At 45.9% G+C, this 19,269-nt stretch overlaps 2 protein-coding genes across 9 annotated transcripts in view; one reads left to right on the top strand and one right to left on the bottom strand.

The window, feature by feature from the left end:
- C2CD3 (C2 domain containing 3 centriole elongation regulator) overlaps nt 1-908 on the bottom strand; it is a 61,531-nt gene extending 60,623 nt beyond the window's left edge. For 6 of the 8 annotated variants that reach the window (XM_083609404.1, XM_083609403.1, XM_083609402.1 and 3 more), the window contains exon 1: nt 726-881. In XM_083609404.1, coding sequence (XP_083465530.1) covers nt 726-789 — 64 coding nt within the window. In that variant the 5' untranslated portion in view covers nt 790-881. Of the gene's footprint in view, nt 1-725 lie in introns of all 8 variants that reach the window. The other 2 variants (XM_083609399.1, XM_083609400.1) reach the window with 2 other exon arrangements.
- Nucleotides 909-2,159: 1,251 nt separating this feature from the next.
- Nucleotides 2,160-19,269, top strand: part of PPME1 (protein phosphatase methylesterase 1) — a 41,058-nt gene continuing 23,948 nt past the window's right edge. Inside the window, exons 1-3 of the mRNA XM_083609995.1 lie at nt 2,160-2,397; nt 6,863-6,956; nt 7,315-7,407. Of these exons, the coding sequence (XP_083466121.1) occupies nt 2,297-2,397; nt 6,863-6,956; nt 7,315-7,407 (288 nt within the window). The 5' untranslated portion in view covers nt 2,160-2,296. The remainder of the gene's footprint in view (nt 2,398-6,862; nt 6,957-7,314; nt 7,408-19,269) is intronic.

Here is a 19,269-nt window from a genome sequence, read left to right on the forward strand (position 1 = left end):
AGGGGAAAGCAGAATATAAAATGGAAGAATGGTATAAAGAGGTGTGGGATATAGCTATTCATGATAAATTAACACGTGCCATTAAGGTAAGACGGGGAATATGCAGGAGAAATGATTTTGAGAAGATATGGAGTGTGTTTGTAGAATTTTGTACTGTCAAAATGGAAAGGGGTCAAAGCATGGCTAGAGGTGTTGAAATTTTGGGAGGTTGGATAGTTGCAATGGAATGGTCTCAGTGGTGGGGTGCACATTTTTATTTTATTTATTTATGATTATTACTTTGTCAAAATAAAATAAAATAATGGGGGGTGGGAAGTACAAGAGCAGGCCAGTACATTTTTTTTACAGTCAGTTGGCAACCCACCCTTTGGTTTACAAAAAGTGATCAAAAGACAACAACCCAAAAAGCAAAACAAAGCAAAACCTTTGTTTCAATGTCCTTCTCATTACTTGCCATGCTTCAGTACTGCTCTGCATAAGTGCCAACTCCCTGGGGCTCTGTGTGCCCAAGCACCCACAAAATTCCCCATGAAGGGACCAGGCACCCACAAATTTCTAATTTTTTTTTGTTTTGAATAAATTTAAGGTATGTGGTGAGCCCGGGGGTCGGGGTTGTCGTTTCCTTCCCTGCCCGCCTCACCCACCAATCCGGGGTGGGCCGCTAATGACACCCCGCCGCACCCCGTTCCTTTTACGGGGTCCCCGCCCCCCAGAGCCCTCCTCACCTTTCTTCTTGCGGCCGGACCCCGGCCGGGCCGGGCCAGCCGCCTTGGCCTTCCTCTGCTTCATCCTCCCGACTAGGCCCCCCGAGCCCGCTTCCCGCTGCTTAGCAACGGCCGCCGCCGCCGCGCGGCCTTCTGGGAAACCGGCGCCAACGGCGGGAGGAAAGCCCGGCGGGCACTTCGCCGCCTCCCGTGCGACCTCCGACCTCCAGAGGGCGCTGCGGGGCTGCAGGCGCCGCCACGGAAAAGCGTCTCCGCGGGACCTTCGCTATAGCACCGTAGAGATAAAAATGTAGAGGAGCATTCGAATGGAGGTGCCGCGGCTCTGCTTCTCCCAAAAGCGCAGGGATGGAGAACAAGGGAGAGACGGAATAATGGCAGCAAAGAGTAACGGCGGGTGAAATGGGTGGAGTATTCAGATTTAGCAAATTCAACGAATTTAGTAATTATTAGTAATTATTATGATTACTATGATTATTAGAATTAAAAACAATTTTAGATTTTTAAGTAATATTAAGTGTTATTTGTTTTTATTTATTTTTAAAATTTATTGTTTATTTAACATAATTGTTACAAAATATAAGCAAAATATTACAACTAAGCACATATATATATGAAAAAAGGAACAAAAGAGAGAAAAAGAAGTAAAGAAGAAAGGGAAAAAAATAAAGAGGAAAAAAGAAAAATTGGAAGAATCTCTTCCAGGTTAATTCTACAAATATCTCAATACGAAAATAATAATAAAATTTCATTAATTGACTTCCATCGCTTACACTGCACTTCCTATATACATTTTAAACAAGATTGTATCTGTTATTCTGTATTTTCCCCATACAATCTCACACAAATATTCTAATCAATAAGTTTTCAAAATTTCTCATAAATCTATTCTAAACACATACCTTACATTTAATCCTTGTCTACATAAATAATCATTGCTAATTTTAATAGTGATATTAATATCAACATTATTATTATTAAGAAGAATAAATTGTTCTTGTTATAGAGTAAGAGATCAGGAAGAGTGGAGTATTTAAAGGAGAGTGGGAAATGTTTGCAGGTTGAAAGGTTAGCAGGGATGGAGCGGATTAAAGTATATGAAGGTACGATTGAGGAGGGAGGACAATAAAACTTATGGAGCAATTAGAATATGCAGTCACAATGGGTAAATATACAGAATCGCGGAAGGGAGGGCAAGGGAAAGCGATGATTATGACTGCATGAGTGAATTGAATGGAATAGGAACATTTGTAATGGAAAAAGTATACATATATTTCAGCTTTTAATCATGGAACACTAAAGAGCGACTCTACACTTTACTATCTCTACGGCGCCGCCCCGCCTCGCTCCTATCCCTAAAACGGAACCGCGCCTCCCAGGGTGCACCGCGGCCGCTCCCGTTTGGAATGTTCAGAAACTCCATTTCCCAGCAGGCCTTGGGGCGCGGGGAGGCGTCCTTCCGGCGCGCAGAGGCTGCTGGGAGCGGCTGGCCGGCGGCTCCTTCTGGGAGGGCGGGGGCCGGATCCTGCCCCTTCGCCGCCGCCGCCGCCTCGCCTCTCCCCGCCGCCCTCGCCATGTCCGCCTTGGAGAAGCAGCTGCAGCTGGGCCGCCTGCCCCCTCGCCCGCCGGGACCTGCCGGGGGAAGCGGCCAGGCCCTCCCCAAGATGCGCATGGGGTACGCGAGGGGGAGACCGGGGGGGGGGTCGGGTGACGTCACGCGGGAGGCAGATGACGTCACGCGACGGGGGGACCGGGGAGGTGGCGTGACGTCATGCGGCTGGGGTGGGGAAGGGGGCGCCGAGTGCAGGAGGGGGCGTGGCTTTGGGGAGGATGAATGGGGCGGGGCGGGGTTTGCCCAGGGTTTATTTGGGGGGTGGGGGGATTTTCCAGAACACGCGTGGGTGGGGGAGTCTTTTTTGGGGGGATGATTGTCTGCAAAATGAAGGGGGGCTCTGAAGGTGGAGGGGAGGGGGCGCTCTGCTTTCAATGGAAGCCTGGTGTGTGTGTCCTATATATACATACAGTGTATGCATATTCTCATATATATGTATTTTTAAGCCTGGTGTGTGTGTCCTATATATACATACACTGTATGCATATTCTCATATATATGTATTTTTATCTATCTATCTATCTATCTATCTCTGTGTGTGTATATATATATATATACACACATGTATGTATGTATATAAATATATAGTGCTAGACGCTTCAGGTTACAGACGCTTCAGGTTATAGACTCTGCTAACCCAGAAATAATACCTCGGGTTAAGAACTTTGCTTCAGGATGAGAACAGAAATTGTGCTCCGGCAGCATGGCGGCAGCGGGAGGCCCCATTAGCTATAATGGTGCTTCAGGTTAAGAACAGTTTCAGGTTATGTGCGGACCTCCGGAACGAATTAAGTACTCAGCCAGAGGTACCACTGTATAGGGTAGCTTGAATAGCTCAGCCACTTATTTCTGCATTTTGAAGTAAAAGCACATGTACTCCGGAAGTACTTAGCCCGTGGTCCCACTGTATATATACACACATATATACAGTAAGGGACGCGGGTGGCGCTGGGGGTTAAACCACAGAGCCTCTTGGGCTTGCTGATCAGAAGGTTGGCAGTTCGAATCCCCGCGACGGGGTGAACTCCCGTTGTTTGGTCCCTGCTCCTGCCAACCTAGCAGTTCGAAAGCACATCAAAGTGCAAGTAGATAAATAGGTACCGCTCCGGCGGGAAGGTAAACGGCGTTTCTGTGCACTGCTTTGGTTCGCCAGAAGCGGCTTAGTCATGCTGGCCACATGACCCGGAAGCTGTACGCTGGCTCCCTTGGCCAATAAAGCGAGATGAGCGCCGCGACCCCAGAGTCGGCCACGACTGGACCTAATGGTCAGGGGTCCCATTACCTTTATGTATGTATCATGGGGGTTTGACATAACCCCAGAGGCACACTCCTCCATTGTCTCCTGAGACAAATGCCAATAGCAAATAGGGGTTATGTGATGTGTAATATGGGGGGGGGTTATATTAATGAGGGGCCCAGTTCCAAAGGACAGGGCGCAAGTGTGTAAAAGTGCCTGCTTTCAAAGGGTGGATGACAACAGCTGCGGTGTTTATACAGTGTTTTCTGAAATGCATTGCGTGCAACAGCCCTGCAGGGTAGACCAGCCTAGTTCCCCCCCCCCCCCGCCCCCGTTGGCTGAGAGCGTGCAAGAAATAACCCTCACCCGCTCTACAAGGTTGGTTCATGAGCAGGACTGAATTTCTGCGTGCTCTGGAGGCGGTAGTGTGCCCTGTAAAAAGCACTGCTCCTGGGTTGCAGATGTGGACAGAGGCCACCTGGGGAATCCCAGGTTGACTGCTGCTTCTGGCCTTATGCCATGGGGCGTTGCAATTTCTTCACCCTTACCCAAAGGGTTTAAGGGGTCCTTTTTTTTGCCCGGTGAGAAAGGATAGAGAAGGGGATTCTCCTGGAAATTGAAGGCTGTTGTTTGCGATGCGAAAGCTTAATGTGCTTCTCTCTTCATTGTAAAAAGGTAAAGGGTAAAGGGACCCCTGACTATTAGGTCCAGTCGTGGCCGACTCTGGGGTTGCGGCGCTCATCTCGCTTTATTGGCCGAGGGAGCCGGCGTACAGCTTCCGGGTCATGTGGCCAGTATGACTAAGCCGCTTCTGGCGAACCAGAGCAGCGCACGGAAATGCCGTTTACCTTCCCGCCAGACCAGAGCGGTACCTATTTATCTACTTGCACTTTGACGTGCTTTCGGACTGCTAGGTTGGCAGGAGCAGGGACCGAGCAACGGGAGCTCACCCCGTCGCAGGGATTCGAACCTCCAACCTTCTGATTGGCAAGACCTAGGCTCTGTTGTTTAACCCACAGCGCCACCCACGTCCCGTCATTGTATGTGTTGTAAAAATCACATTGCAATAGGGGCAACCTCAAGGCAGCAACCAGCTCAGAGAATTGGGGGGTGGCGAGGGGGTTTGTGCTTGATCCTGAGCCTGGTGCATGAGATTCCATCAGAGGTAGGTGACGTTCATCCGGCGCAAGCAATGCATGGGGGCTGTGAGGGATTGTGGGGTGTGCTGTTTGCAGAAAGGAGGGACTTGAACCCTACTTTCAAAGAGGTGGTGTTTGGAGGAAGGAGGGGACGGTGTTACCAGACTGTGGCGCTTGCTGGCCATTTGCCAGGGAAGGCTGGGTGGGGAATCGCTGAAGGAAACCTGCTGTGCATGGAAGATGCAAAGTGACAGCGGAAGGCGTCTCTCTGGGAGGGGCCGTCGCTCGCTGCTTGAACACACCATTTGCACGCAGGAAGTCCCAGGTCCACTCCCCAGTGAAAGCAATAAAAAAACAACAACACTGGCAGCGGAGCCAGCCGAGATCTCCGCCCGAGACTTTGCGGTGAGAACAGCTAAGCAGCTTGGACCAGCCTTCCCCCAATCTTCACTTTCTCCAGATGTTTTTGACGCTTCACTCCCAGCAGCCTTGTGGGAGTCCAAATCATCTGGAGGGCACCAGGTTGGGGAAGCTTGCTCTGCAGCACATCTGGCTATGCTTCTGGCAGATCTGAGCAGCTTTTCGGAGGTCGGAGGCCACCTTGAGCTAATAATCTCAGCTTCTGTCTGCACGGTAAAAATAATGAAAGAGGCGAGACTGTTTTGGTGTTGCTGTGGGAGAGAAATTAGGCAAGCGCCCCTTTCCTGGCTGGAGAAGTTTTAGGTGAAGCTTCGGAATACTGTCATACCTCTGGTTACAGACGCTTCAGGTTACAGACTCCGCTAACCCAGAAATAGTGCTTCGGGTTAAGAACTTTGCTTCAGGATGAGAACAGAAATTGTGCTCCGGTGGCGTGGCAGCAGCAGGAGGCCCCATTAGCTAAAGTGGTGCTTCAGGTTAAGAACAGTTTCAGGTTAAGTACGGACCTCCGGAATGAATTAAGTACTTAACCTGAGGTACCACTGTATCTGGTTGTGAGAGAAGGAGATTTAGCCCCCAAACCCATGTTCCAGTAATCTCATAGGTAAAGGTACCCCTGCCCGTACGGGCCAGTCGTTACCGACTCTGGGGTTGCGCGCTCATCTCGCTCTAGAGGCCGGGAGCCGGCGCTGTCCGAAGACACTTCCGGGTCACGTGGCCAGCGTGACGAAGCTGCACTGGTGAGCCAGCACCAGCGCCGCACACTGAAATGCCGTTTACCTTCCTGCTAGATAAGCGGTCCCTATTTATCTACTTGCACTTAGGGGTGCTTTCAAACTGCTAGATGGGCAGGAGCTGGGACCGAACGACGGGAGCTCACCCCGCCGCGGGGATTCGAACCATCACCTTACGATCAGCAAGTCCTAGGCACTGAGGTTTTACCCACAGCGCCACCCGTGCCCCGTTTTAGTAATCTCATAGAACACCTTCTTTGTATGGAATGTGTTTGGCCTTCTCAGCCCCTGATGCATCCCTCCAGCAGGGGAGGAGGCTCTTGTGTTCGAATCCTGCTTGCAGGTTTCCCACAGGCATCTGGTTGGCCGCTGTGAGAACAGGATGCTGGACTAGATTGGCCATTGGTCAGATCCAGCATGTTCTTCTTATGTACCCACAACTCCCATCAACCTAAGTCAGCATGGATAGCAGCAAGGGATGATGGGAGTTGTAGTCTGGCAACATCTGGAAGGCTGCAGGTTACTGGATGTAGATCAGGCATAGGCAACCTCGTCCCTCCAGGTGTTTTGGGACTACAACTCCCATGATCCCCAGCTAACAGGACCAGTGGTCAGGGGTGATGGGAATTGTAGTCCCCAAACATCTGGAGGGCTGAGGTTGCCTATGCCTGATGTGAAATGTCTGTCTGCCAACCTGTGATATTATTTCTCTTGCCTGACGCCACCATCCAGCATTATAGATTTTTAAAGCTTTATTTGGTAAGTAAATAAAATGTTGAGTTGCTGGCAAAAGATGTACAGTGATGGAGCCTGGATTATTTTGTGGTACCCCAGGGGAATCCAATCTGTAATGAAAGGAATGGCCGTAACTTTCTTCTCCTTCTTTTAAATTGCAAGAACAAGGCTGTCGTTGCACATAAAGGGCCCTCCTGCACACAGCAAAATACTTCTTAAGCCACCCAGGTACAATATTTAAGCGGTGTGTCTCTGTTTTCCAGGCCTGGAAGGAAGCGTGATTATTCTGCTGTCCCGTGGAGCCAGTACTTCGAGTCCATGGAGGATGTTGTGGTTGAGAGCGACTCTGGCAAGGATATATCCTTTCCCCCTCCTTTGTTAAAAAAAATGCCTGATTTATAGGGTCCTCTGTTGCGCACGTAGCCATAAGGCCACCTGCTTAGAAGCTGCCACCCTCCACGCAGTGTGGCTCCCGGCAGATGGCCTTGGGTGGTGATGTTTGCAAAATGTTTCCCTGATTGAGCTTGCTTTGGGTGGCACTGAACCGATTCAGCGCTGCCAAAGGACAGTGCCAAAGTCTTCTGGGCGTAAAAAAATAAAATAATGTCCTGTTGACTGAGCGGCGATGTGTTCCTGGGAGGCGCAGACGATGTTGCAGCTTGCATCTTAACTCTCTTTATTTTGAGAAGGTTACAATGTCCTTAACTGTTCATACACTTTTCGAATTTACAAGAGTGGGTCCGAGGGTCCCGTCTTACTCCTTCTACACGGCGGAGGCCATTCTGCCCTCTCCTGGGCTGTGTTTACCGTAAGTGAACAGCTGATTGCACGTCTTTTCCTGTTGTTAATATATCGTTGTTTACGGAGCCCCTTCTGCTTGTGAGGCCCTTTACAGAATAAACCTGGAAAATGTCCTTCGGGATGAGAATCCATCTTGCGGCTTGATGGCCGCAAGCAAATGCGTTGTGGCTTTCCAGCACAATAGCTGCCTTGTTTTTAAAGGCTACGACGGAGAGCAGGGCACCTGCTGTGAGTGTAGAAGAGAAAACCATACATCGTAAAGACACCACAGTCTCCGCTGACCTTTATTCGAAGGAGGCAAGATTGTTGAACCCCCTGGAATCTTGCCACTCTGTGTTGGTGTGTAACACTATACAGAGACACACACATGCACCCCTCTCCGTCCAGGCAAGCATAGAGGCATTTTTGCGCTTCCAGGAGCCTTCTAGTCAAGCAGGAACACAGAATCCCACCCTTTTAACTCTGCGCTGCATGAAACAGACTTTTCTTCAGTTTGTCCTGCATCTTCCAATATTGAGCTTCGTGGTGAGGGGCATATTTTTTCTGACTAAGCACCGGGAAGAACTTTGTGACGGCAAGAGTCGTTTGACGGAGGAAAAGGCCCCTTCAGAAGGCGGCAGGCTCTCCTTCATTGGAGTTTTAATAATAATAATAATAATAATAATAATAATAATAATAATAATATATTTTTAAACTCAACCCCCCCCCCCCAATCTGGCTGGGTTTCTCCAGCCTCTCTGGGCAGCCTCCAACAGAAGGCCAAAAATGCACTAAAACATCAGCCATTAAAAGCTTCCCAAAACGTCATATATTTGAATAGAATTTATCACGGTACCAGGCCAGACTCACAAACCGTACTAAACAAATCAGAAACACAATAAAATTAAGTTTAAATTAACAATATAACGATAAACAATACAAGTATGGCAGCAGTTAAAATATCATATAGTTGTTAAAATGTCATATAGTTTATTTCTTTGACATCTGAAGGGAGGGTGTTCCACAGGGCGGGTGCCACCACCGAGAAGGCCCTTTGGTTCCCTGTAACCTCACTTCTCGCAGTGAGGGAACTGCCAGAAGGCCCTCGGAGCTGGACCTCAGTGTCCGGGCAGAACGATGGGGGTGGAGACGCTCCTTCAGGTATACTGGGCCTTTGAGGCTGTTTAGGACTTTAAAGGTCAGCACCAACACTTGGAATTGTGCTCGGAAACGTACTGGGAGCCAATGTAGGTCTTTCACGACCGGTGGTCTCAGCGGCTGCTCCCGGTCACCAGTCTCGCTGCCGCATTCTGGATCAGTTGGAGTTTCCGGGTCACCTTCAAAGGTAGCCCCATGTTGCAGTAGTCCAAGTGAGAGATAACAGAGGTTCGGTGGTTACCTTTCAGGGATTCTGCAGCTGTGATTCCTGCATTGCAGGGGGTTGGACTAGATGACCCTAGGGACCCCTTCTTCCAACTCTACAATTCTATATGCTGCTGCTGCTGCCAGTTAAGCTATCCCTGTTTTCCCCCCCCTAACCTAGTGTCCTCATTTGTTTTTTGACTACAACTCCCATCAGCCCCAGCCAGAAGGGTCCCAGGTCAGGGTACATGGACCAGTGGCCTCACTCTCCCCTGTATCTCCTAGTAGAGCTAGGAGAGACTTGTCCTAAACCCTGGACAGCTGCTGCCAGCCAGGGAAGACAATACAGCTCTCAATGGAACAATAACCTGACTTGGTTGCAGGCGGCTTCTTGTTTGCTTGGACCACAGATGGAAGCAGAACACTGCACTGGAAATCCGATTCAGCGTGGCTCTTCCGAACTGGCTTAAGGCAGCAACCCTGGCTCCCCTTTACCTGGGTAGCAAGCCACAAGATTTTTTTCTGAGCAGACATGCCCAAGTTTTCGCTGCTACCAACTTGCAGAAATTCCCTCAACCCAGCCCCTGTTTGTCCTTCCTTGGATCCAGCAGCCCAATAAATTAAAATAAGGGGAACCTGGATCCTTCCAGGGGCCGTTGGACTCCAACTCCCATCAGCCCCAGCCAACGTGGCCTGTGGGATGCTGGGAGTTGGAGTCCAGCTCCATCCACAGGGCCACAGTCTCCCCATCCCTGGCTTAAAAGTTGGAGGGCATAATGGCTTCCGCAATTGCAGGCATCCCTTGTCTCCTTGGCTCTCGGGAGCCTTTTCAACAGGCATTCTCCGCCGCTGCCTGGTTTTTTGCCACCCAGTCGATTTTCCTGGAACAAAAGGCCTATTTTTAAAACCCGCCTTGGAGCCTCAATGCCGCTTAATCACTGCAAATTCCAAAAATATGTTATTTAGGTGGCAGGAACAAATCATGAAGCGTCATCGTCTTTGCAGCAGGGCTCTTATTTTTCATAAGTGTGCCTGGTGCAAATCCCACCCCACCCCCCTTATTTTGGGAAAGACTGGAGCTTTTTCCCTATTTCCACCATTCCGACTGAGAGTTCACACATCTCCCCACCCAGTGCAAAGGAAACTTCGATCCTGCACACAAAAGGATGCAATCGCTGTACTAAGTTCAGGTCTAAGGAGGAGCTGGCATGCAGGTGGTTGCCTTCAGTAAATGCCAAGAGTTGAAAGTTACAGAATTGTAGGGTTAGAAGGGACTTCCAGAGTCATGTAGTCAAACCCCCTTCAATGCAGGAATCTCAGCTAGATCATACATGGCAGATGGCCATCCAGCCTCTGCTTAAAAACCTCCACGAAGAGAAGAGTCCACTGTCAAACAGCTCCTACCCCCAGAAAGATCTTCCTCCTGTTGTTTGGATTTGTAAGCAGCCAGGAAAGAAGGAGAGGCAGTTTTTGGATCAGCCCAAACCATCCTCTTGACCTGATCTCCACTGGATCACTCACCCAGTAGATCACGATCCCCTTATTTCTGCCTGCATCTCTAATAGTTGGACCGTGGGTAGGCAAACTAAGGCCCAGTCGCCTTCTGAATCCGGGCTGTGGATGGTCCGGGAATCAGCATGTTTTTACATGAGTAGAATGTGTCCTTTTATTTAAAATGGGTTATTTCTGGGGCATAGGAATTTGTTCAGATTCCCCCCCCCCAAAAAAAAATATAGTCCAGCCCCCAACAAGGACTGAGGGACAGTGGACCGGCCCCCTGCTGAAAAAGTTTGCTGACCCCTGACATTTTGTTGTGCCTACTTGTTTCCAAAATCTGCTAAATTTGTTGGCGTTTTCTTATGAATATTTAACACAATGTAATTGCATAGAGAGTTTTTTTTTAAAAAAATGGTGAAGCAGTAAAGGTAAAGGGACCCCTGACCATTAGGTCCAGTCGTGGCCGACTCTGGGGTTGCGGCGCTCATCTCGCTTTACTGGCCGAGGGAGCCGGCGTACAGCTTCCGGGTCATGTGGCCAGCAGGACTAAGCCGCTTCTGGCGAACTAGAGCAGCGCACGGAAACGCCGTTTACCTTCCTGCCAGAGCGGTACCTATTTATCTACTTGCACTTTGGACGTGCTTTCAAACTGCTAGGTTGGCAGGAGCAGGGACCGAGCAATGGGAGCTCACTCTGTCGTGGGGATTTGAACCGCCGACCTTCTGATTGGCAATCCCTAGGCTCTGTGGTTTAACCCACAGCGCCACCCGGCAGTTAAAACCTGCAGAATAAATTATTCCAAACAGGAGGGGACATGCATCGCAGGGGGTTGCACCATTTTTAATTCTATGACTCCTATGTTTACTTGCATGAGTTTAGCCTGGGTCTGCAGAATTCGTTTCCCCCCTGCTCTGGGGATGTGGGTCACCTTGTCCCGATTTCAGCCTTTTCTTCTTTAAGTGGGTCGCCTTGTCCCCATTACACAGCCCCCCTTCCACTACTTAAAAGACCGGAGGCCCTCCGAGAGACTTGGCCTTCTCCCAATTCCACTGTTTTCCCGCTCTGTCTCCCAACCCACTTAGCTTCATTCATATTCCTGGTGGGGCCTCCTTGCTACTTTACGCTGCTCCAAGCTGCCTGCCCTCTTTGTCCGAGGCCCCCCCTGGCTAGTCAATGGGACCAGAGCGCTCCCTCTGGCCGGCAGCCCTTTCCCTTCCCAGAGGGCAGGTGAAGCGCTTGCGCATGGCTTTACAAACTAGGCACATCGCAAACTGACAGATGCCGCCGTTACAAGAAAAAACTGCTCCTTTTCCCTTATGGGGTACCCAAGAGTCCTTAAGTAGGTTCTCCATCAGTAAGAGAAAATAACGGAGGCCAACCAGAGAATATTGAGATGCCTAGTAAGCCTGATCTTTATTCAACTCTTGCAACAGGGTCCCCACTCTCCACATGCAGGAGGGAAGAGGAACCCAGAACCATGGTGCGCAAGCCCTTAAATAGACTTTTGAAATTGACACCCTGTAGCTCAAGACCTGGGACGCAGGTGGTGCTGTGGGTTAAACCACTGAGCCTCTTGGCCTTGCTGATCAGAAGGTCAGCGGTTCGAATCCCCTTGACGGAGTGAGCTCCCGTTGCTCGGTCCCTGCTCCTGCCAACCTAGCAGTTCGAAAGCACGTCGAAGTGCAAGTCGATAAATAGGTACCGCTGCGGCGGAAATGTAAACGGCGTTTCCATGCACTGCTCTGGTTCGCCAGAAGCGGCTTAGTCATGCTGGCCACATGACCCAGAAGCTGTACACCGGCTCCCTCGGCCAATAAAGCGAGATGAGCGGCGCAACCCCAAAGTCGGTCACAACTGGACCTAACAGTCAGGGTTCCCTTTACCTTTCCCTTAGCTCAAGACCCCCCCCCCCAAAAAAAAAACATTATACGTACATCACAGAAGGAGGCTGGTCTACAGCAGAAAACCTGTCTGCCAGGATACATGATAAAGGTCACTGATTGCTTTTACCTGGGCAGCCTCGGCATTCTTTTGTGATGGTAAAAACTCAGTTCCTAAATCCAAGTCACAAGCTCACCCTATTCATACACAGATACGCCCTTAAGACAGGATTTGTGAGCAAAGAGACAATGGGGAGGTTTTCCCATTTCCTTCCTCCTTGCAGAGAAACGTTTGAGGTCAATTTGGGAGAGTCAAAATGGTTTCAGGACTGTTTTCCCGTCCTGTTTCAGACATGTGGTTTGTATACTTATGTATGTGTTTGCTTGGTACATTTATGAACATTTATTTTATATCTTAGACCAGGCACCCCCAAACTCAGCCCTCCAGATGTTTGGGGACTACAATTCCCATCATCCCTGACCACTGGTCCTGTTAGCTAGGGATGGTGGGAGTTGTAGTCCCAAAACAGCTGGAGGGCTGAGTTTGGGGGTGCCTGTCTTAGACCTTATAATTCTCATAACACCACATAGTATACGTTCCTCGCTTGCAAGGAAACGATCCTCTGGAACTCCCTGCCCATTGATATTAAGCATGCCTTCGCTATGCTGTTTACAGCACCTTCCCAAAAATATATTATTGTTCAGGCAAGTTTCCCTGGCATGTAATTTTGACAAGTGCTTCAACATGTATCATAGAATTGTAGAGTTGGAAGGGACCCCATGGTTCTAGACCAACCCCCTGCAATGCAGGGATATCTGTGTGTACTTTTACTTACATTTTCACTTTTTAAGGTCGGCTTAATGCCTGATCTTTTTATAATCATTATTTTGAGTGGATAGTTCATATTGTTCCGTGTAGAAATAAAATTAAATTTTCTTTTTTTTTTTTTATATAATATTTTTATTTTCCATTTAAACACAATACAACGAACATAAACATACAAAAAACAGAAAACGAAACAAAAAACATGTATCATTTCATATCCTAATTTCATATCCCATCTTCCCCGACTTCCTCATGCCTCCCCTTTCTGTATTCCAAATTCTTATTGATTGTTCAGCAAATCTTCCCTTATTTTAATTTAAATTTAGACTATTCTTCCTTATTCTCCTTGTCTTAACCATTACTAATAGTAACCATTTACTTTCCAGTCCAACATCATTCTAACTTTCATTAACTTTGTAATATTTCTTTAAATAGTCCTTGAATTTTTTCCATTCTTCTTGCGCTGCTTCTCTTCCCTGGTTTCGGATTCTGCTCGTCATTTCTGCCAAGCCCATATAGTCTATCACCTTCATCTGCCATTCTTCCAGTGTGGGTAGTTCCTGCGTCTTCCAGTACTTCGCAATGAGTATTCTAGCTGCTGTTGTAGCATACATAAAGAAAGTTATATCCGTCTTTAACACCCCTTGGCCGACAATACCCAAGAGAAAGGCCTCTGGTTTCTTGGGGAAAGTATATTTAAATACCTTTTTAAGTTCATTATAGATCGTTTCCCAGAATGCCTTAATCTTCGGGCAAGTCCACCAAAGATGAAAAAATGTACCTTCAGTTTCTTTACATTTCCAACATTTGTTATCAGGCACATGGTAAATCTTTGCAAGCTTGACTGGGGTTATGTACCACCTATATATCATTTTCATAATGTTTTCTCTTAAGGCATTACATGCCGTAAATTTTATCCCGGTGGTCCACAACTTTTCCCAATCAGCAAACAAGATATTATGACCAATGTCCTGAGCCCATTTAATCATGACCGATTTAACCGTTTCATCTTGTGTATTCCATTTCAGCAGCAAATTGTACATTTTGGACAAATTCTTAGTACTGGGTTCTAACAGTTCTGTCTCCAATTTTGATTTTTCCACCTGGAAGCCAATTTTACTGTCCAGTTTAAACGCTTCGTTTATTTGATGGTAGTGAAACCAGTCTCTCACCTTCCCTTTTAATTTCTCAAAACTCTGCAATCTCAATTTGTCCCCTTCCTTTTCCAAAATTTCCCAGTATCTTGGCCACTTGGACTCCATATTTAACTTTTTAACTGCCTTAGCTTCCATTGGCGACAGCCACCTTGGAGTTTTATTTTCCAGCAAGTCTTTATATCTGACCCAGACATTTAGTAGTGCTTTTCTGACAATATGATTTTTGAAACTTTTATGTGCTTTAACCTTGTCATACCACAAATATGCATGCCGCCCAAAAATGTTATTAAAACCTTCCAAATCCAAAATGTCTGTGTTTTCAAGAAGTAGCCATTCTTTCAGCCAGCAGAAAGCTGCCGCTTCATAGTAAAGTTTAAAGTCTGGCAGGGCAAACCCCCCTCTTTCCTTTGAGTCCGTTAATATCTTAAATTTAATTCTGGGCTTTTTGCCCTGCCAGACAAATTTAGATATGTCTTTTTGCCACCTCTTGAAACAATCCATTTTATCAATTATTTGCAATGCTTGGAACAAAAACAACATTCTTGGCAATACATTCATCTTTATAGCTGCAATACGGCCTAACAAGGAAAGCTTTAAGTTGGACCAAATCTCCAAATCTTTTTTCACTTCTCTCCAAGTTTTTTCATAATTATCTTTAACCAAATTCACATTTTTAGCTGTCATATTTATACCCAAATATTTCACTTTTTTAACCACAGTTAACCCTGTCTCATTCTGAAACCTTTCCTTTTCTATCTGTGTCAAATTTTTCTCCAAAACCTTTGTCTTAGACTTATTCAATTTAAATCCTGCCATTTGACCAAACTCTTGAATTATTTCCAAAACTCTTTTCGTGCTAGCTTCTGGCTCTTGTAATGTAAGTACTAAGTCATCTGCAAATGCTCTCAGTTTATATTGTTTAGCTCCGACCTGAATCCCTTTAACCAACTGGTCCCTCCTAATCATATTAAGCAAAACCTCCAGGACCGATATAAAAAGTAATGGGGAGATAGGGCACCCCTGACGTGTCCCTTTTTCAATCTTGAACTCTTCTGTAACCACATTGTTTACAATTAGTTTAGCTTTCTGTTCAGAGTATATTGCACCTATACCATTCTCAAACCCTTGGCCTACCCCCATCCCCCGGAGGTTCTTCAACATAAAACTCCAAGAAATATTGTCAAAGGCTTTCTCGGCATCCACGAATATCAAAACAGCTTTAGTGTTTATGTTCACTTCCAGCTTTTCCAAAATATCAATTATATTCCTTACATTGTTCGACAAATGCCTTTTTGGGAGAAAGCCCGCTTGGTCCCCGTGAATCTCCTCCATCAAAACTCTTTTCAGTCTTTTTGCTAAAATATCAGCAAAGATTTTGTAATCCACATTCAATAACGAGATGGGTCGGTAGTTTTTAAGTTGGGTCTTTTCAGTCTCTGTCTTTGGTATAAGTGTAATGTAGGCCTCTCTCCACGTATCGGGTGCCCTTTTCCCCTCCATAATCTCATTGCAGACTTCCTTCAGAGGTTGTATCAACCCTTCCTTCAAAACTTTGTAGTATTTGGAAGTCAGTCCATCCGGTCCAGGGGATTTGCCCAGCGTCATGCCTTGAATGGCATCTTCTATTTCTTGTGCTGATATCTCCTGGTTCAATATTATCTTACTTTCTTGCGAAACCTTTTTCAGCCCATTTTCCTCGAGGAACTGTTGTATGTCCATTTCTTTTTGCGGCCCTTGTGTGTAAAGTTGTCTAAAGTAGTTCTGAAAACAATTCCTAATTTCCGCTGGGTTGCTTATGTTTTTTCCTTCCACTTCTATATTTGTTACCGTGTTGAGTTTTTGTCTCTTCTTTATTTGCCAAGCCAGTAACTTGCCACATTTATCAGCAGATTCAAAGGTCTTTTGTCTCATTTGTTTAATTTTCCACTCTAATTCTTGATTCATCAGTTCCATATATTGTGTTTGATGAAATTTGATTTCTCTTAGAATCTCTTGGGATTTTGGCTTCGATCTTAATTGTTTTTCCCCTTCTTTTATCTTTTCCAAAATTCTCTCCTTTTTCTCATTTTGGTTTCTCTTCTTTAAAGTATTTTGCTGAATCAAAAACCCTCTCATCACGGCTTTGCTTGCGTCCCATACTATTCTTTTTTCTACTTCAGACCTTAAGTTGATTTCAAAATAGTCTTTCAAGGTTTTTTGGGCCTTCTTGCAGATCTCCTCATCTCTAAATAAGGTGTCATTCATTCTCCATCTGAAGGAACCAGTTGTTGTTTGCCTCATCACCATCTTTACAGCATTATGGTCGGAGAAAGTTTTTGGGCAGATTTCTACTTTTTTTATGTTCGGAGCCATACTGCTAGTCACCCAAATTTGGTCAATCCTTGTCCATGTCATTTTGGCTTCAGAAAAGAAGGTTCCCTCTCTTTCTAATGGGTGTTTTATTCTCCAAATATCAATCAAGTCCATATTGTCAGTCATTTCAAAAAAAATCTTTGGTAGTCTTCCATCTTTTGTTATTACCTGTCTTTGTGCCTTGTCCATATTTGTTGAAACTACTCCATTCATATCTCCCATCAAAATTAAGTTGTAATCCATATGGTCCATCAAAATTTTATGCAACTTCTTAAAAAATTCAGCTTTCCCTTCGTTTGGTGCATAGATTCCCACTATCAAATACTTCTCTCCTTGAGATTGAATTTCAATTGCCAAATATCTTCCTTGATCATCTTTAAAGATTTGTTTCGGTTGCAATTTTTCTTTTGCATAGATCACCACTCCTCTCTTTTTTACTCTGTCTGAAGATATAAATTCCTGTCCCAGTCTTTTATTTATTAATAATTTTCTGTGTGCTCTTGTCACGTGGGTCTCTTGTAGGCAAATCAAGTCCAATTGGTCTTTCTTTAAGACATGAAATATACTTTTTCTCTTCCTGGGAATATTTAAGCCGTTACAATTCCAGGTTAGAAGTTGCAGAGCCATGATGGGATTATTTACTCCTTCCTCCTACAGCTCCCTGTTTTTGTTCCTCGTCTGTCGGTGGTACCGTGTTCGTGTCCAGTGATGGATGCCCTTGTCCTGGAAATGTCTCTTTCTGTAGGTCTTCTTCGTGTTCTCCCAAGAACTTGTCTTTATCACTTACAGTCTTTATTCTTCTCTTCTTTCCCTTATATTTAAAAGACAAGCCTTGGGGAAATTCCCACCTGAATGGTATGTAGTTCTTCTTCAGCAGTGTCACCAAGTCCTTATAATGTCCTCTTGCGTCCAAGATACTCTTAGGAATGTCTTTAAAAATCTCAATAAAAAAGTCTTCAATTCGAAGGGCTGTTTGGTAGTGCAGGTTCAATATTTTATCTCGCTCCTCCTTTGATCTTAAAGTAATAAGACAATCTCTGGGTCGATTTCTCTTCTGTCTTATTCCCAATCTAAATGCACTTTCTATCTTAAAGTCCTCTTTCTTCAGCTCCTGCTTCCAAAAATCAGAAAATTCTTTTGTCAAATAATCCACCAAGTTCTCTCCTTCCTTTTCCGGCACAAGTCTGATCCTCAGGTTCCTCTCCTTGCGTTGCATATCCTGCATAGAAAGTGCCAGTTCATATTCGTCCAATTTCTTGTAAACTGGTGGAAATTTTTCCTCCGCAGCAGTTGCAATTTCCTTAGCTTCCTCAGCTATCTTTCGTGTTATAGATGAATCTTCCAATAATTTCCCAATTGCTTCTGCATTTGAGTTCACTTTATTCCCTAGGTCAGTTATACTTTTAGTATTTAGGTCAATTTTCCCAGAGATTTCTTCAATTTTTTTATTTGTTTCAGCAACTTGTACTTTAGTTTCAGCAACTTGCAATTTAGTCTCCGCACCTTGCTTTTTTAGTTCCTCCAAAGAGTCATTTATCTTCTCCAATACCTTAGCAAATGATTCTTCTGTAGACATTGCTTTCACTTTTGGCTTTGCAGCCACTATAGTTCCAGAGGCTCCTGTTACAGAAGCCCTTCTTTGCATGAAAGTGTCAATTTTATATTGTCTGCCAGATCTCAAGGTTGTTTCTTGTAAATCCCCTTTCTCTTTACCATCTGCCATAACCAAGTCTTTTAGTCAAGGTCATTCCCAGACTTTGAAACTCACAAACAAAGTTCTCAAAGTTTTAAACTCCACTTGTTGCTGAAACAATTTGTAGGTCCTCTAGAGGGCGTAGAGACAGTTCTATGCTTCTCAAAATAATCCCACACTCTTCAAAAAAGAAGGAATAAAAGTTTCCTAGTCCCTTTCAATTTTTCTTTCCTTTTTCAAGGGGATCCCAGTCAATAGTGTCCTGTAAGTAACTTTGTAATACCACAGAAACAGTGTTTCAAATTGGAAGTAACCAAAGTCAATTTAAGATACTTTTTAGCTTCTTATAGCAACAGTCCTTAGCCGGTTCCTTTTCTCCGGCAGTCCGGTCCCAGGTTAAAGAGCAGCGATACTTAATCCAATTCTTTTAAATTGGCAGGGAAACACTTTTAAAATCTTCTTCCCCCCCCTCCTGCCTTCGGGGGGGGGAGTTCTTTGCTTTGGTGGTGGATTTCTTAAATCCCACAAGTTTCCTCTCAAACAGTTACAGCTAGAGTGCCTTTCGCTTTGATCTTGCTACAGAACGGAAAGCAGACTTCCTTTTTAGTGCTTATCCGTCTCGGTGCCCAATTTCTTTATTTTAGAGTCCAATTTATACTTTAGCAGTCAATCCTACTCACGGATAGTTGTTCTTTTAATCCAATTTCACGGGAAGAAGTCAGCGCTCACCGCTAATGGCGACGCGGCTTCGCTTCGCAGGCTGGGTGAAGACGACTCTCAGCACCGCTCCAAGACCCCTCCGCTGCTCCGGAGCCTTTAAAAAGGCTATTTCGCAGCGTCGGGGGGGCGCAAAGGTGCCCGCCGAGTCTCCAGTTCACAGGCAACGCGCCTGTGATTTTTAGGGGTCCCCGCTTCGCCGTAGCTGACAGGACCCGAACCCACGAAGCAGATCTCTCCCGGAGCTCCGGTTGAGATCCGCCATTAAGCGCCGGCGCTAACCGGAAGTCCAAATAAAATTAAATTTTCTGTTTTTCAATCTAAAATATTCATTTAAGCAACCTTAAAATTTCAGTACTTCCCTCCTTCTCTTTCCATGGTTCATTTTGCATAACACAAATCTCTG

This window comes from Podarcis filfolensis (genome assembly GCF_964270895.1).
Source record: "Podarcis filfolensis genome assembly, chromosome: 4".
Classification (NCBI taxonomy): domain Eukaryota; kingdom Metazoa; phylum Chordata; class Lepidosauria; order Squamata; family Lacertidae; genus Podarcis; species Podarcis filfolensis.